At 41.3% G+C, this 27453-nt stretch overlaps 1 protein-coding gene across 4 annotated transcripts in view; it reads left to right on the top strand.

Annotated features, from left to right (window-relative positions):
- LOC103670105 (olfactory receptor 2AE1) overlaps nucleotides 1-26693 on the top strand; it is a 34654-nt gene extending 7961 nt beyond the window's left edge. The window contains exons 4-7 of one of the 4 annotated variants that reach the window (XR_005835950.1): nucleotides 2874-2896; nucleotides 3133-3230; nucleotides 6708-8781; nucleotides 8984-9185. Coding sequence is in view for 3 of the 4 variants with exons in the window: in XM_040634814.1 (XP_040490748.1) it covers nucleotides 2874-2896; nucleotides 3133-3230; nucleotides 25304-26280 (1098 nt within the window). In the remaining variant the exon portion in view is untranslated. Of the gene's footprint in view, nucleotides 1-2873; nucleotides 2897-3132; nucleotides 3231-6707; nucleotides 9186-25303 lie in introns of those variants that run through there. The other 3 variants (XM_040634815.1, XM_040634814.1, XM_008698498.2) reach the window with 3 other exon arrangements.
- Nucleotides 26694-27453: the final 760 nt, after the last annotated feature.

Below are 27453 nucleotides of genomic sequence, written 5' to 3'. Positions count from 1 at the left end.
TTTTTTTTTTTTTCCTCATCAGGAGACAACATTCTCTTCTACCTTTAAGGAAGAGAGACACTGGAACCGACTCGCCAGTTATTTTTGGCAGGAAATTGCTAGCCATGAAGTTCCAGTTACATATCCAAATGTATGCTCTGGCAGAATCTTTGAAATAACACATTTAAACGGGTTTTCAATATAGGTTTAATATCTACTCAGAATCTGAAACCTCAAAGGCACACATGAGCGGCAGGCAGAATGCTTACAAAAGAGTGTGTCAGCCAATATAGGGCAAGGGTAGGTCAATGTTTGAAGAAGACAGAACTGGATCAGAGAGTATCAGGGCCTGAGAGAACTTATTTTGCTCATCTGTTCACCCGTCCATCTATTTTTCCTTTATTCCTTCATTTTTAGCCCATAAGTCACTTCCATTCTTAGAACTATAGACACATTAAAAAAAAAAAAAAGAACTATAGGAACATCAAAAAAATACTGTTGTTCCTAATTTTCACCTTTTTATTTGCACGTGTTCTTGCATAATACACAGTATTGCTTTGGTTTATGTATTTTTAATTTATGCAGCGATTTAATCTTGTGCATTCTGTCTCTTGCACTGTTTTTAAGATCCATTCGTGTTGCCGTATGTACGTTGGACCCATGTGTCCATCTGCCATTCTGCCAGTTCCTTCTTCCAGTGATGGAAATCCGGGTTGCCCTAACAGCGTTACCACGACAAGTAATGCTGTGGTGACATCACTAGTATCTGCTCTTCTTGTTTTTGTTACTAGTTCTTGAGTTTGCTCCGTAGCTCCAGCTCGTTCTCAGCCTCTGGAGTTGGCATGCTTCGCTCATCTACATTGACCCTTTCTTCCGCTGGTGAATGTTTTTAAGCTATACTTTCACCTTTAAGTATTATTTGTGTCCATGGATTCAGACAGCATCGTTTTTATCGTCATAATACAATAAACATGTTTAAAAACATTGTAAGGATAACGTCCCTGCAGAAAAATGTATAAATCATAAACTTGACAGATCATCACCAAGGGACCCATCCATGACACCACCAGCCAAGTCAGGTAATGGAACACGAGTAGCCTGCCAGACACCCTCTGCGTGGCCCAGTTAGGACCCCTTCCCTTTTCTGTGAGGCTGTTCTCCCTCCAGACTTGTCACACAGTCTCATCTTGCCTGTTTTTGAATATGTGCTGCTTTTGCTCAACATTATATTGTGAGATTAACCCATGTCTCTGTAAATGCAGTTTGTTCCCCTCACTGCATAGCACTCCCAACCTGGAGTGAGTTTGCTCCCCTGGGGCAGTGTTGGACACCTTTTGGTTGTCACAACTTGGGGGTGGCTCCTACCAGCATCTAGTGGGCGGAGGCCATGGATGCTTCCGAACATCCCATGATTGGTCGCAACACGGCTCACCTCTGCTCCCAGCAAAGACTCGTCCAGCCCCCAGTGCTCATAGTGCTGAGGCTGGAAAACCCTGCGGTAAAGAATTCCGGTGTATTAATAAACCAAAACATACTACTCACTGTACTGTTAGCACAATTGGGGTTTCTAGTTTTTACTGTTGTAAAAAAACAGTTATGAGCCTGTCTTCTTTGGTGCCCTTGTGTCTACCTCTCTGTCAGTTGTGCATCTGTGAAAGCAATAAGCAGTTCCTAGTCACACGGCGTGCGTTGGCGCCTCCATAGTAGACGATCCCCAGCTATTTTCCAAAGGGGCTGCTCCTGTTGCCGCTGTTACGTGCAGTGTGGGAGCGACCCGGCGGCGCTGTAAGCTCGGCAGTACTTCGCCTGGTCAGGGCTTCAGCATCAGCCATCCCGGGAGGTACGGAGTGTTACCCCAGCCCCTCAGTCAGCACCCCTGCCCTCCTCCCAAAAGATGGATGCATTTCCCTAACGACTCATGAGGTTGAGTACTTTTTCATGCGGCAATGAACCATTTTGATGCTCCTTTTTTTTTTTTTAACTTTCTTGAGATATAATGTACATCTTATAATTTACCCTCTTAAGTGTGCTTTTCATAAGTAAGTGATTTTTTTACAGTTTTACCAAGTGTGGAAGCCTTACCGAAGTCCAGTTTTAGGGCATTTCCATCACTGCAGTAAGATCATTTGTGCTTGTTTATAGTTCATCTGTTCCTGCTTCCAGCCCCAGACAAGCTACTTTCTGACTCCATAGATTTCCCTTTTCTAAATATATCTATAAACAGTCATACAGTATGTGATCTTTTGTGCCCAGAATCTTTCACTTATAATGTTTTTGAGGTACATTCATGTTGTAGCATTCATTAGTATTGTATTTGTCATCCTTTTTAAATTCTGGAATAGTATTTCATTATAGAATATGTCACAGTTTATCAGTTCACCAATTGATGGACATTTGGGTTATTTCCACCTTGGGGCTCTTAGGAATGATGCCGATGTGAACATTCGCCTGCCATTCTTTGTCTGGACAGACACTTTCTTTTCTCTTGGGTAGATGGTAGGAGCAGAATTGCTGGGCTGTATCGTATACTTATATTTAATTTTTTAAAAACTGCCAAACTGTTTTCCAAAGTGGCTGAACCATTTGGTATTCCCACCGCATCCTCACCAGCACTTGTTATTGTCTGGGGGTGAAAGAGAATAGATGGAGAAGTAGGCAAAAAGCCAGGAGAAAGAGTAGGGTTTCAAGAAAGGGATTGGTTAACATTGTCAAACAGTGCAGAGGGGTCATGTGAAGAAAGAGACACTGTGTGTTCAATCCATTGGCTTTGGCAGCATGAGATCATATGTGACATTAACAAGCTCGGCCAACAGAGAAACGCCTGCTCGCAAAGATGAGTAGCAGGTCTTGGGCAGAGGGGGCGTAACTTGCTTCTGTTTTTCTTCTCTTCACAGAATCCAAAGGATGTGTTGACCAGGTATGAGCTGCTGCTTTTCATGGGGGCCTGAGCGGAGGGGAAACAGGCCTAGGCTCCAGAGAACAGTCTGGGCACACCCTGAGAGTCTGTGGAGGAGGAATTCCACTGCTCACTTTCGCAAAGGGAAATGGGCAAGCAGTGGTCTGAGCTTTGGGCTTGGAAGCTTCAGTGGGAGTTGGGGGCCTTGGCTGTCCGAGTTGCCTCCTAAGGAGAGCAGCATTCTGTACTTTCCTTAGGAGTGACAGCCAGGATGTGAACTATTCTCCTGAAATTCTAACGATGAAGACTGTATGCCAGATACCGATGATGAAGGAAATGCTGAAGCGATTCCAAGGTGAGCAAGAAATCTTTAAAATAAGAGAATAAACACTGAGAAAAGTCTGGAAAGGAAAGAGGAAACGGAACATGCAGCTAGCCCGAGGGTCGGAGAAATGGTGATAACTAGAATACATGCACATACGCTTCGTTTAACAAGCATTCACTTAACGCATACCACGTATTATCAGGTGCTAGTGATACAGAAAGAAAACACCTATTTCTAGAAATTTAAGTAAATTGGAGAGACAGACCCCTATCACTTACTGTAACATAGTGCGATCTACTGTTTATCATGTGTATAAGTAAAATATTATGGAAAGTCAGAGAAAGAGCTCTGTTGGGGGTGAAGTAGGGAAGTTTTCACACAGAGGTGACATTGTTCTGAGATTTGAGGGATGAATAGGAGTTTGCCAAGTGGAAAATGGAGGTATACTCGTGTAAGCAGAGGGAGCAGCATGAGCTAAGCTGTGGAGAAAATGGAGGGGAAGGTATCCAATGTGACTAGACATTGGTACATTGTGGGGAAAGGCAGGAGCTGAGGTTGAGATCGTGAATGTAGGAAAGTCTGAAGATCGACTTACTGGATCTCCAGGGAAGTGCCAAGGCATGTAGGTGTTGTAAACGCTACACAGGCAGTTCCCTTGTGCACATCCCTGAGGAAGAACCACGTGCTGGATGTCTGCTTCTGGCTAAGATGAGGTAACGGGGACTGGATTTACTCTTCAGCCTGAAACTTAGCTAACTAGAAAACTAAAATAAAACAGACACAGTATATGAAATAACCGTCTTCCCAACCCTGGATATAGGCAGTACAGGACAAGGAAATGTGAAACAAATGAGGTGAGCTCTAAGATGGCTCCAGCCTCCAGCCTTAAAAGAGCTTCCAGGCCGGCATGGCGGCATAGGGGAGGGTAGTGGAGGTGGAGCCAGGTGGAGGAAGGAGCTGAGTCCAGGGAGGACAAAGCAGTGAGAGCTTGCAGAGTACTGGACAGAGCACTGGCAAGGAGAGAGCCATCCAGAGGGTGATGGTCTGCAGAGGTGCCCCCCGAGTATTCAGCACAGTACTGACCAGCAAGTGCTTGGGAGAAACTACCTGAGGCCAATGAAGGACGTGTCCAAAATGATTCGAAGGAACAGTTCCTGGTGCACCCACGGGGCCCAAACAATGCCTGTTCCTAGCAGCCACACTAGAAAACTCTTAATTCCTGCCTCATTAGTGGGGAATAATTAACCCTACATGAAGCACTGCTTTGGACCCACCTTATAAATCATGAACACCAGATCCAAAGGATCGAATTATTTCCAGGTTACTGAATCCCAGGACAAAGCTCAAGAAGATTTTAAAAAATGAGTACGTAACTGTCAATTCACAATGTCTGGCATCCAATCAAAGATGACCGGGTATGCAAAAAGGTAGGAAAGCATGACCCGTAATGAGAATAATTGATTGAAACTGATCCAGGATTGACCCAGATGTTAGAATAAACACAGAAGGACTTTAATACAGTTATTATAACTAGACGTGAAAGATCAAAAAAATCCCAGATCAAACCTCTGGAGATAAAATTACAGTGATTGAGAGGAATACACTGGTTGGGATTAACAGATGATTAGATGTGGCAGAAAAAAAGATTAGCGAATTTGAAGATGCAGAAGTGGAAACTACAAAATGAAACACACAGGAAAAAACCTTAAACTATGAAAAGAGCCTTGGTGAGCTGGGGGACAATCTCATGCAGTCTTATGTGTGGTAAGTGGGACTCTTGAGGAGATGAGTACGATGGGGATGAGACAGGAAAATACCCGAAGGAATAATGGCCCTGGGGTGCCAGTGTGGCTCATTTGGTTAAGTGGTTGCCTTCAGCTCAGGTCATGATCTCAGGGTCCTGGGATCAAGCCCCGTGTTGGGCTCCCTGCTCAGTGTGGAGTCTGCTTTTCCCTCTGCTCCTCCCTCCCCCATTCATTTTCTCTCTCTCTCTCTCACATAAAATCTTAAAAAAAGTCCCAAAATTTCCCAAATTTGGTGAAGACTGTAAGTCCACAGATCCAATAAGCTCAACAGCCCCTAAGCACAAGAAATATGAAGGGCACTACACCAAAACCAGTGTAAAGAGAACATTTTTGATGTAAGAAGAGAAAAAGGACATGTTACTTGAGAAAAAAAAAGATGATGTTCCACTTCTCTGAATTTACCAAACATTTAAGAAATAAATCATGAACTCTTAACAAAAAACTAAAGAGGGAACAAGGCCCAGTTGATTCTACGCAGCCTGCATTATCACGATATCCAAATCAGACAAAGACATTACAAGAGAAAAGGGCTGTAGATCAGTGTCCTTCATGGACACAGAAGAATTCTGAAGATAATTTTAGCAAATTGAACCTAACAACGTATTTTAGATAATTCATCACAACCAAGTGGGTTTTATTCTGGAAAAGCAGGGTTGGCTTAACATTTGAAAAATCAGTGTAATTCACCATATTAGTAAACTAAAAAAAGGAAAACTATATGATCATTTCAGTAGACGCAGAAAAAGCGTTTGTCAAAACCTAACATCCATTCTTGATTTAAAAAATATTGGGTGTTATATGCAAATAATGAATTGTTGAACACTACATCAAAAACTAATGATGTCCTGTATGTTGGCTAACTGAATGTAACAAAGAAAAATACGGCTCGATAAACTAGAGAGACATGGAGAGTCTGGGAGGAAGAGGATTGGGAATCGGGGAGGCCAGGGAGGAAGTCAGACAGTTGAAGTGGGGGATGCCAGAGGTCTGAATGAAGATAGTGGCAGTGGGATGGAGAAGAGGCAAAGAACCCGAGTGGTATTTCAGAGGTGGACTTGATAGGACTTGGTGACAAATAACCCATCCAGGGTCAGAGGGAGAGAGGAGTCAGATAACCTTAAGATTTCAAGGGGTGAGTGAGTGGGTAGAGGTAGTGCTCTTACAGCTCAGAGAACACAGAAGAGAAGATGTCTGCATGGGAAGGGGCAGGAGTCCCAAGAGGATAGAAGGGGACTTAGGATAGTGAGTTGCATTTTGAGTGATCTGTCAGGGGCCTGTGGAGGGGCTCAGTGAACAACTGGAACCAGTGAAGAGAAAACGTGTTAATGGTGCTACCTCTGTGTCCCAGTGCAGAGCACCAGCCTGTCAGCCATCTTGGTCTGGTCCTGGTTCAACAAGTCAGAATCTGGTAATGTTTCTCCCAATTTGATGCTGATTGTGAAGACTCAGGGCCACGAGAAATAATGAGCTCCCTGTTTTTAGATCTTAGTCGTTTAGAGCAGAAGGGAAATGAAGATTTCACTGTGCTTAGGCTGTACCATGGCCTGCCAGGCCCAGCCAGGGCTCCGGTGAGAGGCAGTGGGGAGTCTCATCCCTAACAGTTCTTGTTAGGAGACGCCTGGAACGGAAGCTGGAGAAGAGGGGAGTTTCTGGAGGAGGGTTGGTGGTAAGCTATAAATCGCCTCTCTCATTTTCTCTGCAGTGGCTGTAAGTGTGGTTGAAGACACGGCTCATCCGAAGCTTGTCTTTTCCCAAGGTGGGAGATATGTGAAAAATGGAGCATCAGCCAGTTCTTGGCCGTTGTTTTCCTCAGCATGGAGCTACGTTAGTGGATGGAGGAACTCTCAGAACACACAGTTTGTGGGAAGATTTCAGCACTTACCCTGTGTTTTGGGAAAAAACATTTTCACTTCAGGGAAACATTACTGGGAAGTTGAGAACCGAGATAGCCTGGAGATTGCCGTGGGGGTGTGCCGGGGGGACGTCATGGGGCTTGCTGATGGTTCAGAAATGTGCCCCCACGTGGGCATCTGGGCCCTCAGTTGGGGTTCCGCTGGCTATCGGCCCCTGACCAGCTCTCCTGTAAGTCCCACCAAGCAAGAGCCTGCTCTTCAGCGGGTGGGAGTTTTCCTAGATTCTGATGCTGGGGACATCTCCTTCTACAGCGCTGTGGACGGCACACATCTACACACCTTCTCTTGTCCTCTCGCCTCCCGCCTCCGGCCATTTTTTTGGTTGAGTCCATTAGCATCTTTAGTCATCCCGGCAGTGACGGCTAGGAAATGAGGCTGTTCTTCCCCAGTCCAGGGACGTGCATCCCTGGGCCCCCTTCCCTCACTTCATGCATGCTGGTCCAGGCAGCACATCCGTACCGTCCATGCAGATTTCAGTTTCACGTTTTGTTCGGCTCCCTGCGCGTGCTGTGCACAGACAGGGATGGCAGACCCCGTTGGGTGTCTTTCCAGCAGCCACTTGTTCCACTTCCCTCCTTCTCTTCTGGTCCTTCCTAAAGGAACTGTGCAGTGAGCAGCCTCCCTGCACTTGAGGAGAGGCAGACCCATGTGAGGCAGTGCTGGCCAGTGAGCTGGGGTGAGACATTTTCTCAGGTGCTTCTGGGGAAAGATTCTGTAGCTTTAAAAAAGAGGTGTTTGAGGAGACAAAGCAGATGTTAGCAGCTGTCTTGGAACTGAGGAGAGCACAGTAACAGTGGTGAGGAAGAAGAAACATGGCCTTCGTTGGCATCGTTGGACTGTTGGAATTTCCTTAATCTGAAATTTCCTATTATAGAAGATGATTGCTCCCTTACCGTATAAGGCAATTCAGGTTGCCTTTTGGTTTAGGATTGTCTCACTTTCCCTGAAATTGGACATCTTTTGTAGACTGTTTCTATTCAGTCAGGTAGTTCCTCTTCTCTCCAGGAAGTACTGATGACCTCTCACTCTTCTGGACCAGAGAGGTGAGGAAATCTTCCCTTATTCCGCCTGCACAGTTACTCCTCTTCACCTGACCATGTCTGTGCCCTCAAGTGTTCATTTTGTTATCCGCCTGTCAGATTCTTACATTGTATACACATGGTATTAACGTCACGCCTAAAATGTTGGGAGACGCTTGCTAAGTACTCAGATCGTGCTGCCGGCATCCTTGGTAGTGCTCTCCTCCGACTCCTGCAGAAGCTTGGTGGGAGAGGGAAACTCAAATCCTCTTCCTGCAAGTAAGAAAACAGAACTTTGGAGTAACTCAGTAACGTGTAGCTGGCAGATGGGAGTGCTGGGACTAAATACAGATCTGTGAGCTAAAAGCCTGTGCTCTTTTCTAGCCTATGTTTATTTGTAAGCGTCTGTTGAATGCTGGTTGTCGGTCAGCATCACCTTTGTTTCAGGTTTTTATTTTAACATGTTTTTATCCGTATATATATACTTTCCCCCATTTTACCTTCTCTAGATTATAAGCTCTCAGAGGATTGTAACAGGTGCTGGGTAGTTATTTTAAAAACAATGATTGTTTTCTCTCTGGTTGTAAAAGTCATGCACTTATAGTAGCAAATTTGGAACATACAAAAAGTGTAAAGAAGCTGGAAGTTATTGATAATCTCACCACTTCTAACATTGTAATGTGTTTCCTCCCAGACTTTCAGTAAAGTTTCTGGCAGCGATTTAACCAGGCTTCTTATGAAACTTCCAGTAGCCTCCCTGACCCCTCCTCCTCTCCTATGTCCCTGCCCATCCTGGCTTGTTGTCTTCTTCAGCCTGAGCAACCCCCTCATTCAGTGATTTCTGGTGAGTTCTCCTTAACTTCCCAAGGTGCTTGCTGTCAGGAGTTGAATTGTGTCCTCCAAAAAGATATGATGAAATCCTACCTGTGACAATGACCTTATTTGGAAATTAAGATAGGTCATTAGGGTGGGCCCTAATGCAATATGTCTGGCACCCTGATAATTAGAGGGCAATCTGTGGATATACATGGAAATGCCGTGTTTAGACACAGAGGGAAGATGGCTGTGGGAGAGACTGGAGTTATGCTGCCACAAGCCAAAGAATACCTGAGGCTGCTAGAAGCTGGAAAAGACAAGGAAGAACCCTTCCCTAGAAGCTTCCGAAGGAGCATGGTCCTGCCAACACCTTGATTTTAGACTTCCAGCCTCTAGAACTGTGAGATAATAAACTTCTGTTATGTCAAGCCACCCAGTTTGTGGTTTGTTACAGAGTCTTAGGAAACCAGTATGCTTGTCCATCAGGACTTCCTCCAGGATCTGCCTTACTCATTTCTAGTCCTTGGGAAACTCATCACTACCTTTCCTCCAGCCTCCTTTGGGGCTGTTGAGCCAGGTCGACTGGTTCTGTTACAGAGTCTTCCTGTCTAACTTCAGGTGGGCTCTTTGAGCTGCTTGGTGAACACACTTTTTATTTTTTCATCCCCTGACTTCCTTTTACATCTCTGGTGGCAGTGATTCCAAACCATTTCCTCCTTTCTAAAGGCTTCATGAGCCCACCTTCATACTACTGTGGGGGAGGCAAACTTTACCCCGCCCAGTCTTAGGTTTTCAGCTGGGACTCTAACAAAAAGTCAGGTTAAGAAGAGAAAAACAGTTTATTAACACATGCAGCACACACCATGCAGGAAAAACCTCAAATGAAGAGTAACTCAAAGTGGAGGCTTAGAATTCTGGCTTACGTAGTATCTTTAACAAAGACCCATACCCTTGTGGAGAAATGACAGGACAGAGGAAAAACAGTCTTAGCCTTCCAAGGGTGGCAGACTGTGGGAAGGTAAATGCATGTGAGGAAACTAATGGAGTAAATGTTTGTTTGCAGATTCCTGGTTGGTGCGGCCGCCAGCAAAAGGACAATTTATATCCTGCCGTTTGGCAGAAAAGGGGGAGCTTTTTCTGGGTTCGCTGCTCTTAATTGCCTTCAGCTCAAAATGATTTTTATGTCCAAGAGACATATTTTGGGCTGACACATTCGGTTTCCTTCATTATTATTAAAGAACTTGCATCTTTTACTGAGAAAAATATTCTTCTCTTACTCTACCTATTTTATTAACGTTCTTTTTCTTTTTTTTCTTTTCTTTTTCTTTTTTTTTTTTTTTGCTTCTTGGGAGTCTTGATATTGGCCCCTCTCAGAAATGGGATGGGACACCGGTATCATATTTACTAAAAATGAAATAAACTCTTATGATGCTTCTGATGTACAAACAGGATTGAGAATGAGCTTGTAATAGTTTTCAGTGTTACTTAGGGATTTCTCTGAGTCTTTACTGTGTTAATACATTATGACTTACTGGAAGAGGTAATTATTACACAGGATTTCTCAAGCTTATTTCACCACAGAAACTAGCTCAGGGAGCAGCAACTGAGACTTCCCAGAATACAGTTTGGCAACGACTATTTATCCTACACTTTCTTCAGATGATCTTGACTATCTCCGATTTCAACCCACACAGTAGGTATGCTGTGTGACCATGGATAAGGCTCTGCTAACATCTTCTCCCCTGGAGACTAGGCTCTTGTTATGTAAAGCATTCTGGGCACATTTTTCAATGATTTCTATTCCTCCTCCTGCCAGAGCCAGGAGGGCATCTTTCTCAACTTTTCATCCTAAGAATTTGGTGGGGTTCCTGGAGGTAAACCCACGAATATATGCTCTTCACCCCTCCAACACTGCAGCTCCCAGAAATTTCTTACCCTTAAGCTAGCTCACACTCAACCTCCAGCAAGTCATCAAAATTACTATTTCAGTATTCCCACAAGTTTATGGCTCCAGTGGATTTTGCTTCAGGTAAGGAGATCTCAGCTTTGACTCTGGATTTGCCTGTCTATTCAGATCTTGGGGTAGCAGTTTGCCATGCAACCTCAGTTCTCTGGTGGGTCCAAGAAAAGCCATTGATTTTCAGTTTTCTCATCTTTTTCTTGTAAGGATAGGAGTTATGACTTGTAGAAGCTGAAGCTGCAAGTCTATCAGAATAGGCTTCTTGTAGACCTCTGTAGTGGTTGTGTCCATTTTTCCGAGGGGTTTTAGACAGCTGGTAAAACATTTCTGGGTGTGTTTGTGAAGGTGTTTCCAGGAAAGATGAACATTGAATAAAAAAGATCCTTTTCACTGAAGTGGGTAGACATCATCCAATCAATTGAGAGCCTGAATAGAACAAAAAGGCAGCAGAAGGGCAAGTTGGTCCTCTGCTTGAGCTGGGACATCCATCTTCTGCCCTGGGACATTGGTACTCCTGGTTCTTGGTCCTTCAGACTTGGACTTGGACTTAGACCATTGCCACCCAAATTTTGAGCCTTTGGACCCCAACTGGAACTTACACTATTAGTTTCCCTAGTTTCAGGTCTTTGGACTTGGACTGAGTTATACCACCAGCTTCCCTGGTTCTCTAGCTTGCAAACAGCAGACTGTGGAACTTCTTGGCCTCCATGATCACGTGAACCAATGGCCACTGATCCATCCTATTGGTTCTGTTTTTCTGGAGAAGTACTGGCTTTTTTTTTTCTCCTTTAAATCATCTAGTTTTTCCATTCTTAATTGTTAAACTATTCACCTTTAAAGTTACTGTTTCTGGGGTACCTGCACCCTGATGTTTATAGCAGCATTATCAACAATAGGCAAACTATGGAGAGAGCCCAATGTCCACTGACTGATGAATGGATAAAGAAGATGTGGGGTGTGCATGTGTGTGTATATGTATTATGAATATTATTCAGCCATTGAAAAGAATGAAATCTTGCCATTTGCAATGACATGGATGGAACTAGAGAGTATAATGCTAAATGAAATAAGTCAGAGAAAGACATACCATATGATCTCACTCATGCAGAATTTTAGAAAGAAAACAGATGAACATATGGGAAGGGGGTAAAGAAAAAAAGGAGAGAAGGAAACAAGCCATAAGTGATTAATGATAGAGAACAAAATCAGGGTTGATAGAGGGAGATGGGTATTAAAGAGGGCACTTGGTGTGATGTGAAAAAAGAGAAAAGTTACTGTTTCTTTCCAACCTGGGCCCAGCAGAATGACTCCCTGAAAGAAGGGTGGTGAGAAGAAGGGCTGTTCTGTCATCAATGAGGTAGAGACTACACCATCAACATTCACAAGCATCTATGGAGTGGGTTTCAAGAAGCCAAGTGTGCCCCCTTAGGCATTCAAAGAAATCTGGGAATTTGCCATGGAGATGGGAACTCAAGATGTGCACACTGACACCAGACTCAACAAAGCTGTCTGGGCCGAAGGAATAAAGAATGTTCTATACCATATCCATTTGTTTAAAAAACATACTGAGGATGCAGATTCACCAAACAAGCTCTATATATTATTTACCTATGTACCTGTCATGACTTTCAAAAATCTACAGTTAATGTGGATGAGAGCTAACCTCTGATTGTCAAATAAAGGTATAAAACTGCAAAAAAAAAGTTACTGTTTGATATAATTGGATAAAATATATTGTTTTGCTAGTTCTTTTATATTAGTTTCATTTTTTCTAAGTTTATTTTTTCCTTTTTCTGCCTCCTCTAGTTTTATTATGTATTTTAAAAATAAAATTTTATTTCCTCTATTTACTATTTATACTTTTTTAAAGAAGGTTTTTAGTCATTACCATAGGGTTTACAGTGTACATTTTTGAAAAATGTGAATCAACCCTGAAGGAACAGGTCACTTAATGTGTGGTGAAAGACTTTATAATAGTAGACCTTGTTTTCCAGTCCTTGTGCCATTGTTATCATACATTTCACTTTTACATAGGCAATAAATACCCAATACATTGTTATTTTTAATGCTTTAAACACTTACTTGCTTTAAACATCTTCTGGTATGTTGAAAGTGTAAGGAGGTATGTACTGGCTAATAATAATAATAATAATAATAATAATAATAATAATAATAATAAAAGGTGGAAAGGAGACACAATGAAGAAACCCAGGTAACTGAAGACTCATAAGAGATTTTGGGAAAATGACGTAGTAGCAACAGACTACATTCCTGGGGCCAAGAGAGACCCCCAGGAAAGACAGAAAATCACAACTCCTCTGGAGTCTGGATATTGACAGTTTACTCTTCAGTTCTTCATGACCTGGCCTCTTTTCAGGGCTAAAAGAAAGAACGCAGAAGATAGGTAATTCTGAAATAGAAAAGATTTCCAGAGTCAAAGGGATCAGGGTCCTTTGAAAAAACTTGAATGTACAGTTCATCTGACTTTCCTCAGTTCTACCATTATCAGTGTCATGGTGTACTTATATGGAATGCTTCTTGACAGATCATCCCAGTTTCAGCTTCTCATTTAGCATGACACACACTTTCAGTCTTGCTTCTTTACCCATTGTAAAAATCTCTGGCTTTTAGTTGAACTGTTTAGTCCATTTATACTTAATAAAATTACTGATGTAGTTGAGTTTAAATCTATCAAGTTGTTTTAATTTTCCCCTCTTTGCTTTTTCTCTATTACTCTTTTTGTGCCTTCTTTTGAGCTAATAAAATATTTAAAAATTTTATTTCATTTCAGCTTTTGGATCTCTTTAGAGCTATACTTCTATTTAAAAAATAGAAGATTTTAAATTTGACATTCTGGTCAATTGTTCTTCAACAAGGGTGCCAAGAATACAGAATGGGGAAATTGTAGGCTCTTCAATAAGTGGTTTTTGGGAAATTGGACCCTTACACAAAAAACTTAAAATGGTTTAAAGAATTAAATGTAAGATCTGTCACTGTAAAACCGCTAGGATAAAACAAAGAAAAATCTTGATATTGGCCTTGGCAATGATTTCTTAGATATGATACCAAAAGCACAGGCAGCAAAAGCAAAAATAAACAAATGGGAGGGGAGTGGGGGGATGGGGTAACAGGGTGGTGGGTACTAAGGAGAGCATGTGTTGTGATGAGCCCTTGGTGTTATACACAACTAATGAATCATTGAACACCACATCAAAAACTACTGGTGTACTATACAGTGGCTAACTGAACATAATAATAATAATAAAAACCAAAAACAAATGGGATTACATCAAACTAAAACATTGCACAGCAAGGCAAATAAACAAAATGAAAAGGCAACCTATGGAATGGGAGAAAATACTTGCAAATCATGATCTGATAAAGGGTTAATAACCAAAATATGTAAGGAATTTCTACAACTCAATACCAAAAATCAAATAACCCTATTAAAAAAGGGCAAAGGGTCTGGGTAGACATTTTTCCAAAGAAGACATGAATGGCCAACAGGTACATGGAAAAAGTGCTCAACATGACTAATCATCAGGGAAATGCAAATCAAAACTGCAATGAGATACTGCCTCACATTTATTTGGATGGCTATTATCAAGAAAGCCAAAGATGANGGGAAAGAGTATGGAGGTTCCTCAAAAAATTAAAAATAGAACTACCATATGAGCTACAAATCCCACTTGAAACTATATATCCCAAAGACTTGAAATCAGTATCTCAGATATCTGCATTCTCATGTTTATTGCAGCATTATTCACAATAGCCAGGGCATGGAAGCAGACCTAAATGTCCATCAGATCATGGATATCATGATGAATGGATAAAGAAACTGTGATATGTACATACAATGAAATATTATTTGCCTTTTAAAACAGTTTTTTTTAAGAGAGGGAGAGAGAGTCCTAACCTGCAGGCTCCACGCCCAGTGCAGAGCCTGACATGAGGCTTGATCCCATGACCCTGAGGTCATGACCTCAGTTGGAATCAAGAGATGGACACCTAACTGACTGAGTCACCCAGGCGCCCGATGGTCCTGCCATTTTTGACAACAAGGATGAATCTGGAGGACTTAGCTAAGTGAAGTAAGTCAGACACAAAAGGACAAATGCTACATGATATCACTTATACGTATAAGGAATCTAAACTAGTTAAATTCATAGAAGCAGAGATTAGAGGGTAGGGGGAGAAATGGGGACATATTAATGAAAGGGTGTAAAGTTTCAGTTATACAACAGGAATAAGTCCTAGAGATGTGCTGTATGGCATAGATCCTATAGTTAACAATACTGTATTGTACACTTAAAATTTTGCTGGCATAGATTATAGTGATGGTTTCATGTATGTACATTTATCCAAACTTATCAAGTTTTTTTTTTAAGATTTTATTTATTTATTTGACAGAGGGAGACAGCGAGAGAGGGAACACAAGCAAAGGGAGTGGGAGAGGGAGAAGCTTCCCGCCAAGCAGGGAGCCCGATGCGGGGCTCAATCCCAGGACTCTGAGATCATGCTCTGAGTCGAAGGCAGACATTTAACGGCTGAGCCACCCAGGTGCCCTGAAACTCATCAAGTTTTATTCATTAAATACATACAGGTTTTTGTATGTCACCCATACCTCAATAAGGTGGTTTGAACACACAAAATATCTACTTATTTCTCTTCTGATTTCTCCTTTGATATGCATTAGTTATGCTATTTAGTTAATATTTGAGGTTTTTCTGGAAATCTTTCTGATTTCTAATTGTGATCTGAAAAAATACTTTGTATAACTTAAATTCTTTAAAATTTTACTGATGCTTTTATTATGGCCCAGAAAATCGTCTTTCTTGATAAATGTTCCATATGCACTTGAAAGATGTGTACTATTCTTTTGTTGAATGGGGTATTCTACAAGTGTCAATTAGGTCTATTTGGCTCACAGTGTTTTTATTATTTCCTCAAATATTTTTTCTATCCCTTCTGTCTCTGCTCTTTCAGGACTCCAATTATATGTATATTAGGCTGTTTAAGGTTGTCCTAAAGCTCACAGATGCTCTGTTCATTATTTTTTAGACTTTTTTCTGTCTCATTTCATTTTGAATAGTTTTTATTGCTACGTCTTCATACACCAGTATTTTCTTTTGCAATGTCCAATTTGCTAATTACTCTGAACTGTTTTTCATTATAGACACTTCTTCACTAGAAATGCGTGTTTGTGTTTTATCTTTCTTGTCTCTACTAACATGCCTAATCTTTCCTTTCGCATTTTGAACAGATGGAATACAGTTGTAATAAGTGCAATGTCTTTGCTATTTCTGTCTGATCTAAACAACATAATCAGTAAGATACCTCAAATTGGTATATTGAGTATCAGTTCTGGGTTGGTTTCAAGTCACAGATTTTCTCTTTATTATGAGTAATATTTCCCTGTTTCTTTGCATGCTTGTTAATTTTTTATTGGATGCTAGACATTGTGAATTTTACCTTGTTGTGTTCTGGATATTTTTAATTCCTACAAATATTCTTAAGATTTGTTCTGGAATGCAGTTAGGGTATTGGGAATCGAATCTTTTTGGATCTTGCTTTTTAGGATTTGTTAGGCAGAACCATAGCAGGGTGTAGTCTATGTCTAATTATTCCTTAAAACCCTTATGTATATTACACCAATACTCCGAAACTGGTTTTCTGGTTTGGTGGTGGGAAAGGCACTTTTCTGGGCTGGTGCAGGTCCAAGTACTGTTTCAAGTCTTGGGTAGTTGCATCAAGCACACATGCTGGTCAATACTCTGTTAAAGTGACGCCTGGGTGGCGCAGTCATTAAGCATCTGCCTTTGTCTCAGGGCGTGATTCCAGTGCTTTGGGATCGAGCCCCACATCAGGCTCCTCTGCTGGGAGCCTGCTTCTTCCTCTCCCACTCCCCCTGCTTGTGTTCCCTCTCTCGCTGGCTGTCTCTCTCTGTCAAATAAATAAATAAAATCTTAAAAAAAATACTCTGTTAAATACCCAAGGGAAAGCTCCTGCACATCTTTGGGTTTCAGTCTCTGTGCAGTTTTCCCCTCTCTAGCATTCTCTACAAAATCCAGTAAGCTTGGAATTTTCAGACTATCAACTCTTATCTTCTCAACTCAGGGAGTTGGTTTCTTCTAGCGCTGAAGCCTGAAACTCTTAAGGCAGGGATCACTGTCCTTTTTAAAAAATCTGATGTCCAGTGTTTTAAATTGTGGTCTCATACATTTTGTGCAGTTTTTAAAGTTATTTCAGGCAGAAAGGAAAATCTCACCCACGTTACTCCATCTTCAGAAGCAGAAGTCCCTACAAGTATGTTTTAAGCAATGAGAAAAGAATTTTTCGCATGCTTGAACCATCTCTTTCCCTCTTGTTCTGATTCTATTTTCACTAGACAACAGGTTGTACTTAATTGGAATTCTTGAGTACTTTAATACTTGTCATATCCTAATTAAATTGTATAACTTGAATGTGTAATATACATGATCATAAAGTAATGCAGCTATTTGAGCAGAGAAATTCAAACAGATATGTTAAATGTCTGGCTTTTTTCCTAATCACTCTTGGTAATGTGGTTATATAAAATTATCTGTGGTCATAAAACTCAAATTCTGTTTTAGGTACTGAAAATACATCAATGAAGAAAAGAGATCATTGCCCTCATAGAGCTTACATTCATTATTCTCACACAGTAACATAGTGCTTACTATGTAATAGGCACCATGACACTATTCGGTGTGTTTTAGACATATTAACTTACTGAGTTCTCATAAAACTCTGTGAAGTATATATTTTTACCATTTTTGAAGAGGAAATAAGCACAGTTGCTGAATAACTTGCCTGAGACCACAAAGCCAGTAAGTAGTAGGACTGGGATTTGAACTCAGGGTCTCTGGCCCTATAATCCTCTGCATAATCACTGCACCGCACAAGTTCTCTCAGCAGACTGATGAGAGCTCTCTTCTTATATTGGTTAAGTATCTCTTTTTCTTTAGTCTGGACTTATGTCTTTGTCCCCCTAATCTTTCTTAGACCGAGAGGTGGAATAAAGTCTTCTTCCTCCAGTGACTCTCTGTATCTCCTTGTAGTTCTTAGAATTTGCTTTATTAAGTGTTGTTGCTTACATTTCATAACTGCTGTGTTTTCACTATAGATTGCACCCATTTTTACAGTCTCTCACAGATTTAAGTTTTGGTGTTAAGTACACTTCAGAGAATACCCTTTAACATCACAGTGTTTTGTCTTTCATGGCTTTGGAATTGAATTCCCATTTTTCAGATGGTAAGATCAGAATCTTTAGTTTTTAAAATTTTCGTTTAGCTCTGCCCCTCCTTTTATTTTTAGCTTTATGAACTACTTTTTTAAGAATGACATTAAAAAATATTGCATAGAGTTCAATTTTCCTTTATGACCTAATTTGAAAATCCTTTCCTGTGAATAACTGGGGAAGTCCATTTACATTTATTATAGCCCAGCTACCTTTGTCCTGAATTCTGCTACACTGTATTCATATGTTTTCTGCTCTCATTTTTTAAATCTTTATACATATATCTACTTTTTTTGCTTTTTGAATAGTTCTGAAATTTAAGAAAGTTGTATATTTTTGTCCTAGTAGTTTCCCTCTTTAATAATTTTACATGATACCCTTAAACCTCCGTTTTAAAAAGCAGTTTTATTAGTCTTCTATCGTGAGAGTCCCTTATGCTCAACTCCCACATTAAATAAATCATCAAGTTATATTAATGGCACCCTCCTAAAATATCTTGAAATTATTCCCTGCTACAATCTTAGCCCAAAGCACTATTGTTTCTCCTTGGAATAGAGCGAAGATCTCATAAATGGCCACCTGCCTCTGTCCTTATCCACCGGCATATGTCCACTCTTATGCATCATCTAGTGTGAACTTTAAAACATGTAAGTTCTATCTTGTTACTCCCTTGCTTAGCAGCTTTCTAAAAACTCTGAATAAAATCTTCTAGGTCTTGCTTTTTCTGTTTTTGGACTCATGCTTATTTCCCTGATGTCATTTCCTACCTCTCTCCTCACTGTAGCTCCTGTCACTTTGGCTTCCTTTCAACTCCTCAGGTATGCCATGAATTTTCTCAACTCATGGATTTTACACAGGTCTTTGCCTTCATCTGGACCTCTTTTTGTTTTTAATTACCTGGTTAACCCTTACCTTGATTTAGAGATCTTAGCTTAAGGGCAACTTCTTTATTTTTTTCTTAAAATGATTTATGTATTTGAAAAAGAGAAAGAGAGAAAGGCAGAGAGAGAGAGAGAGAGAGAGTGCGTGTGCTCACGCATGAGTGGGGGGAGGGGCAGAGGGAGAGAGAATCTCAAGCAGACTCCCTGAGGCTGGATCTGATGATCCGTAAGACCATGACCTGAGTCGAAATCACAAGTTGGGTGCTTAACCGACTGAGCCACCCAGGTGTCCTGATGTTTCCTCTTTAAAGAGGCTTTCCCCTACGACTCAGTCTAATATAGTGGCCTCCCTGCTTTACTCCAGCATAGTGAATTCTTCTTTATCAAACTTTAGTAGGGGCCATGCTCTGTTTTGTCCTTTATGGCCTCTTTCCCTACTTCTGTTAAAGTCACATCTTCACAACTGCAGTTTCTTTGTGATGCCACTTTGCTCCAGATCCATGTGATTCTGGTCGTTCCGTTACCACCCTACTTCTCCAACTCTTGCAAGAGATGGGCACCTGTCCCAGGTAAGTCCATTATTTTACTTCAGGCTCTGGCACCCAGTGATTGCTCCAAGGGGTGGCCACCAGGCTAAACTGTTGAACAGATTTTTCCCTGGAGTTTTCTGAATTGGAGGTAGTGGAGCATTGGATGTGAAGCCATGAGTATGGCATCAGAGCTTCCAGCTGTATGTACACCCTTTATATAAAAATGCCTGAGAGAATATCAATACAGAGACCCAAGCCAAGATGAAAGATGGGAAAAGAAGACACTCAGATTATTCATGTTACTGAATCCAGCTGATTCTGAGATCAGTTCTATCCCATTCATCACTATGATTCCATGCCCTTCCCTTAAGATAGTATAAGTTTTGTTTTATGTCACCTGAGTATTGTCACAAGAGTACCGATTAGTGCAAACTCTTAATCCAACATGATTATTTGTTTATTTTGCTTTATCTGTAAGTCCCATGGGGGAAGGGACTATGCTTGCATGTTAATCACTATACACATGCTACCCAATACAGTGCTTGGGACTCAGCAGATACTCACCAAATATTTTTCAAATAGATTAATGAATTATATAAATGGCAGAGCTGCCTTAATTAGAGAGAGATTACATTCTGGTGAGTGAGAGCACCAGGTAAAAGTATTAGACTTTTAGTAGGTTTTTAAAAAGAATTTTATTTTTAAATAATCTCTACACCCAATGTGGGGCTCAAACTTACAACCCTGAGATCAAGAGTCACATGCTCTACTGACTGAGCCAGCCAGGTGCCCTGACAGTAGGTTTTGAAGAAAGTAATGATACAATGAATCTACTCAAAGAATAAACAACAAGCTAAACTTGGTGAAGTAAGACATTTTAGTATCTAGTTGAGATAGAGAAACAAAGAATAGCTCAACATATCCGTATAACGGAGAGGAAGGGCAGGGTATGAGAATGCGATGGTAGTAAATAAAAAGATGTACAGATATGTCATTTTCTTTTTTAACTTTTGTATCTGAAATCTTTTCACATATTAATGTAGTCTATAAAATTGGAGTTTGGCCCACAGTCAGGGTGGGAAAGACTAGTGGTAATTGCCTGCCTCCATTCCTCGACTTCTTTTCTATGATACGGCACATGGGGAAACCCTCTAAAGTGTGTTACGGGCAGCAAATAGGGACTAGATCTTTCCCAGACCGTGCTCTCAAAAGAGTTGGATGGAAAGGGACTAGAGAGATCTGGGTTCTAAGATGAAAAACAAGCCGGGACTATAGGGATTATTTGACTCCATGGTTAATTGGCCCTTGGAGAAGATATTCCCATGTTATCTTCAGACTTACACTCCTCAAATAGCTCATCCCCTGACCCCTACAAGTAAACTTCAAGCAAAGCCCTTTGGGAATGCTTATCTCGATGCATATGGCAAGTCTAATTGGCATCTAGAGTAATGGTTTCCAGAAGAGATTCAGGATGTGTCCTCTGGGTTGGGATCCCTGATGCCATATATTTAGTGTCCTCAGTTTGCCTCAGCTGACATCATAGGTCATCTGGGTTAGGGGGATGTTATATTTCTCACGGAATGCTGCTCAAGATTGGTTCATGTCAGGTCAAGTTTATCTTTATTCTAAACCCTGTGATTCCTGCTGAAAAAGCCAGTGCTAGAAAAAAAAAAGTCTTATTAATCAGGAAAGAAGGTATAATGCTAAGAAGAGAGTGCCTTGAATAATTAAAAACAGGAGAAAATCCAAAACAGATTTTCTTTTGACTCTGGACTCATTGATGATTAAGCTAGTGTTTAATGTAGCTTCTTAATCAGGTCACATTAATGCAAATTCTTATTGCCCAAGCTTGCATTGCCATTTTGGGATGAGCAGTGGCTCAGATACACGTTTAGAGGCAGAGGAAGCATATGCATGATTCAAAGGCCCAACTGGCAAAGGTTAAAGTTCAGTTACTTGATCTGTCCTGATGTGTACTACTGGAGTTCAAAATCTGAGCACAGATGGCAAGAGCATTACAGAATTACAGTTACTGTTGCTCCTGGTGATACTCTGTCACTAGGATAATTAGTGTCAACAATGGTGACTGTGTAGGAAAATATCTCCTATGCCATTCCACCAGTAAATGGAGATTTTCAGGATTAGACAAGGAAGTCTGATGGGCACCTCAGGAAAGATCTGTCTGAATGATTAGTAGCCAGCAGGTGAGTCAGTGTGGACCTATTCGGCCCTTCCATTCTACTTCTATACTTGTTCTGCCCACAAGCCTCTGCAGAGGGAATTCCAGGTAAGGTAATGCTGGGGCTCGAGCTGTCTAGGAAACCTTTATAAGAAGCGAGGGGCATCCTCTGGCATTGTCAGCTTATTTCCTCAACTCTTTAGTCAGAGGGTGATATTTGGTTAGTCCATGAAGAAAGTTGCCAGAGAAGGCAGAAGAAAAAGTCACGTGAGGGCTACAAATCAGAATGGGAAATTATTAGGAAATTTGCCTAAGAGAGGAAGAAAGACATGAATCAGGTGATGGAAAAGCTTACACTATGGAACCTTGTAGAGAAAGATGGAAACTGAGGAGGAAGGAGGTGGGGGAGAATATCGATACCTAAGTAAAAGTGAAATATGTGGATGTTTTGACTGGGTTGGAGTGATTGGAGGGAGCATGGAGAGAGTTGGGCTCTTAGTCCATAAGAGGCTAAGTTTGAAATAACAATGTGAGGTGGTGGCCAAAAAGATAACCCTAGGCTGCATTAATACAGAGAGAGAATAATAAATGGGACCTCTTTCTTACCGGTCAGATTATACTCTGAAAAACACTTGAGTTCTGAGTTATCTGCTTTAAAATGTAAGCAGATAATCCGGAATGCATGAAAATCTAGGGGAATGTTCAGGAGGAAAAACACAAAGAGGGATGGTGTGGATTTTCTGGGGATCATTTGGACTATTATTCTTTTGAGTTGGGCTTCACCATGGAAACCAAGCTATCATATGCTCAGTATTCACGTAAAAATTAGATAAAGGGCTGACTGGAAAATCTGGTGGATTAAATGTTATAATCCGAGTTTTGTCAGCCTGATTTGAAGGCTCTCGGGTCTACCCAGGACATACCTCTTGTTTCTGTTCAGGTACATAAATATGGTGGCTTTGTTATGTGTCCACTTGCCACGCGTGCACAACTCTTTAAACCATACTTAATCTCCAAATAAAGACAATACCACGTTACTCTTCCACCTAACACGATACACCTATCCCATGTATAACCAAAAGCATGTTAACTTTTTCCTAAGAGGAGGTTATAAAACACACCAAGCATTTCCCCATAAGAGGATACAAAATCCCCTTTTTACCTTTAGATGAAATTCATTCTACTATCATGTATACTCCCCCTTCTATTGTATAATTTAAATACTGAGATATGAAGTTAACTATATTAATATATCTTATGTTAGAAAAAGGGACGACCAAGGGGAAGAAAACCAAAACATATGGGTAATATACATAGGCAAAATGTTCATATCAAAATAAGGAAGAAATGTCTATAACTATTACACTTTTTGTTTCTGCAGCTGCTCTCATGGTCATGGCAGGTGTTTATAACCATCTTCTTTTACTTCCCGTTCCACATTCCCTTTGTCCACAGTTGGTCATGGTTCCTTGTCTGTGGAGTGACCCAAACCTTCATTCCTGAAGAATCTGAGCCATTAGCAGTCCTGTCTGAATTGGGTTGTTGTAGTTTTCCACTGACTTTTATCACACGACATTTGAGTCCCAGAGAGGCACCCTAGAAAATATCCTACATTCCTGACATGCTCCTTCTTACCCCGTGGTGTAGTAGCAACTCAGTTTCTCCTTACTAGCCAGGATCAATCACACCAAACCAGGAAAATAACCTCCTTTGCTTGTTGATTCAGTGATATGACAAGCCCAAAGAGGCAGGGTGGCAGTCTCAACTCGCAGTAAATGGAATCATTGTTGTGTTACCTCGTGGAAGAATCTCTCCCTGTGGAACTAAGACCTCTAAACCAGCTTAGGCTAAAAGTGCAAGGACAGGAAGCAAAACTTTTGCTGGTGGATCATAGTTATAGACATTATAGTGAGAGGACTCGCTCCCATTTCCACCTCTTGATTCCTGGTCCTGTGAATCCTCGTGATGGGAGGAACAGTACCATATGCTGGATGCAGTTTTAGAGCCTACAGCACATCCTGGAGGACATTGCTCCAGCTATGGGAGGTGTTGCCAACTAGCTGTTGCTGTAACTAGGTCTTCAAAAGGCCGTTCTACTGTTCTATCAAGCCAGTTGTTTCAGGGTGCTGGAGAATGTGGTAAGACTATTAGATTCCATGAGCATGGGCCCAATCCCACACTTCATGTGTTGTGAAATGAGTTCCTTAGTCAGAAGCAATGCTTCCTGGAATGCCATTATGCTGAATAAAGCATTCCGTAAGTCCACAGATGGTAGTTGTGGCAGTAGCACTGTAGGCAAGGAAGGCAAAACCATATCCAAAGCAAGTGTCTGTTCCAGTAAGAACAAAGTACTGTCCCTCTCACAATGGAAGCAGTCCAGCATAATCTCTGCCACCAAGTAGTTGGCTGATGCCCCTGGCGAATGCTGCCGTATCAGGGACTCTGTGTTGGTCTCTGTTGTCGGCTGACTGGGCACCCAGCAGCGGCTGTAGCGAGACTGGTCTTGGTGAGTGGAGGTCCATGTTGCTGAGCTCATCCCTGCTGCTCTGGCCACTTTGCTTGAACAGGAGTGACTGAAAGAGTGCTAACTGATGTCCACAGAATGGGTTGGCACTTAGATAGGATGACTTATTTTGTGTAATGGGTATTTCTTGTTTTATAGGAATATTATATTTTATATGAATATTTTGCACATTTTGGGTTGTATGCAGGATAGTTATGTTAGGCAGAAGGATGATGTTGTTGTGTTCATTGGATTAAGGAGATGTGTATGAATGTCAGACCAATAGGGGATGGGCTCCGGTGGTCTCGTAATGTGTCAGCTTGGCTAGGGTGGACTACCTTTCTCAGAATTCCCATTTTTGTGCATTTCTGGAGAAAGTTGGCCATAGGGGATCCAAGGAAGATTTAGAGGGCAGAAAGGTAGCAGCCATCTTGTAGTTTACATATGTTGTTGCTGATCTGCTGACTTATCTCACTGGTGTGAAGCAGCAACTGGGCCTGTGGTTACTCTACCTCCCCCTGGATCCTCCTTTAGCTTTTCTGACTTCTGGGCCAGGTGTGCGTGGTTAGCTTCCCTAGGAAGAGCCCCAGCTTCTGCAAAATAACCGTATCACCCATTCCAGAGGCAACAAGAACTAACATGGGTTTTAGTTTGCCTTTGTGGGGTTATTACAGCTCATGCTTGGGGGTTCCAGCCTGTCCTTGATCTGACACAGTTTATAACCATTTTCCCTTCCTTACCACTTGTCCTATGGACTTCCAAGTTCCACTATCAGACACAAAGGTGGAGAGCCTTATATAGACTGCTTAGCCAGCTTTCGCGATTGTGTAAGGCCAAATTTCTGAACAACCCATTAAGTGTATATGTATATACATTTATACTTACAAAAATTATACACATCTATACTTACAAAATAGTATATATCTAATATATATAAAATTTAGTATATATATATATATATATATTTCTTCCTTAATGAGGAGGGACTCTTGTTTTGAAGTTTGGCACTTAATAGAATCTAGATATTCTGGAATTTCACAGTGATCGTGTTTGTGCAGAGAGATTTGAAGTTTTTTTTTTAAAGGTTATTTCAATAATTAGAGCTGCTGAAGAATCAGAAATAGAAAAATATTCTCTTCACAAATTCTGTGGTAGATCAAAAGGTGCTTACTGTCAGGTGTGCCGAACCCCAGTATTTCTGATATCACATTTCATCTCCTCTTCCTCCTTCCCTAGAGACTGAGAAAGGGGAGATGTGGCAGAGGAATCAGACCTCTCTGGCAGACTTCATCCTTGAAGGCCTCTTTGATGACTCTCTCGTCCACCTTTTCCTTTTCTCCTTAACCATAGTGGTCTTCCTTATTGCAGTGAGTGGCAACACGCTCACTATTCTCCTCATCTGTGCTGATGCCCGGCTTCATACACCCATGTACTTCCTGCTCAGCCAGCTCTCCCTCATGGATCTGATGCATGTCTCCACAACCATCCCGAAGATGGCTACCAACTACCTATCCGGCAAGAAGACCATCTCCTTTGTGGGCTGTGCTACCCAGCACTTCCTCTATTTGTCTCTGGGTGGTGCTGAGTGTCTTCTCTTGGCTCTCATGTCCTATGACCGCTATGTTGCCATTTGTCATCCACTTCGTTATACTGTTCTCATGAGCAGAAAGGTGGGACTGATGATGGCTGTCATGTCATGGTTGGGAGCATCCATAAACTCTCTAATTCACACAACGATCTTGATGCACTTCCCTTTCTGTGGGTGTCGAAAAATCCACCACTTCTACTGTGAGTTTCCAGCTGTCGTGAAGTTGGTGTGTGGAGACATCACTGCTTATGAGGCCACAGCGTATATCAGCAGCATCCTACTTCTCCTCCTCCCCATTTTCCTGGTTTCTACATCCTATGCCTTTATCCTCCACAGTGTCCTTCAGATGCGTTCAGCTGGCAGTAAGAGAAATGCCTTTGCTACTTGTAGCTCTCACCTCATTGTGGTTTCCTTCTGGTTTGGTGCCTGCATCTTCTCATACATGAGGCCCAGGTCCCAGCACACTCCATTGCAAAATAAAGTTGGTTCTGTGTTCTACAGCATCATTACTCCCACGCTGAATCCTTTGATTTATACTCTCCGGAATAAGGACGTAGCTAAGGCTCTGAGAAGAGTGCTGGGGAGAGAGATCCTCACTCAGAGACAGCAATTGCCGTTGCCCTGAATATAAGAATGGAATGGGATAGGCTCCTTAAGTTGATCTGCATAAACCTCTAAGACTTTTCAAGAGTTCAGATCCCTGATGACTACTACAAAAATAAAGTGGTTACCACATAATTTCAGTATTCTAACTTGCTCTCAGGCATCTAAGTACCAGAGAGTATTGTCTTAGTCCATTTGGGCTGCTATAACAAAAATACCATAGACTAGGTGGCTTAAACAACAAACATTTTTATTTTCTCACAGTTCTGGAGGCTGAGAAGTCCAAGACCATTCTTTAAAATTGCTAGACACTCTCTCATTTCCTTTTGATTTCTTTAAAACTGTAACCTTGCTAAAACATGCTTCCCTGAGTGAAATAAGTCAGATAGAGAAAGACAAATACCATATGATTTTACTCATATGTGGAATTTAAGAAACAAAACAGATAAACAAACTGGAGGGGGGAAATAAAGAAAAGGAAACAAATCAAAAGAGGCTCTTAATGACAGAGAACAAACTGAGGGTTGATGGAGGGAGGTGGATGGCGAATGGGCTAGATGGGTGATGGGCATTAAGAAGGGCACTTGTGATGAACACCAGGTGTTGTATGTAAGTGATGAATCACTGAATTCCACTCCTGAAATCAATATTGCCCTGTATGCTAACTAGAATTTAAATAAAAATTTGAAAAAAGAAAAAGGAAACAATACTCTGCATCTTCTGTCCCCTGCTTCTATTTTATACTACTACTTTGCATGATGTTGCATATTATATTATGTCTATTTTTTTAAAGATTTTATTTATTTATTTGACAGACAGAGAGCAGAAGCAGGGGGAGCAGCAGAGGGAGAGGGAAGGAGCCCTAGGACGTGAGGCTTGATCCCAGGACCCTTGATCCCAGGACCTTGGGATCATGACTTGAGCTGAAGGCAGACGCTTAATGACTGAGCTACCCAGGTGCCCCATATTTATTGTCTGTCTTACTAGAATGTGAGCTCCCAAAGGCAAGGACTTGACTTTGTTTACTTTTGTCTCACCAGACCCAAGAAAAGAGCCTGACATGAAATAAGTACTCAGCAGCTATTTGTTGCATAGATCAATAAACGAAAGAAACCTAGATTGTTAACTATCCCACATGACATTAATGATATTTAACTCAGAAAGGGGAAGATATTATAAATATGAATAATACAGT

This window comes from Ursus maritimus, unplaced genomic scaffold (genome assembly GCF_017311325.1).
Source record: "Ursus maritimus isolate PB19 unplaced genomic scaffold, ASM1731132v1 scaffold_2, whole genome shotgun sequence".
In the NCBI taxonomy this organism is placed as follows: Eukaryota; Metazoa; Chordata; class Mammalia; order Carnivora; family Ursidae; genus Ursus; species Ursus maritimus.
The sequence above is the reverse complement of the archived record's forward strand: the minus strand, read 5'-3'. Positions and strand labels throughout refer to the sequence as shown.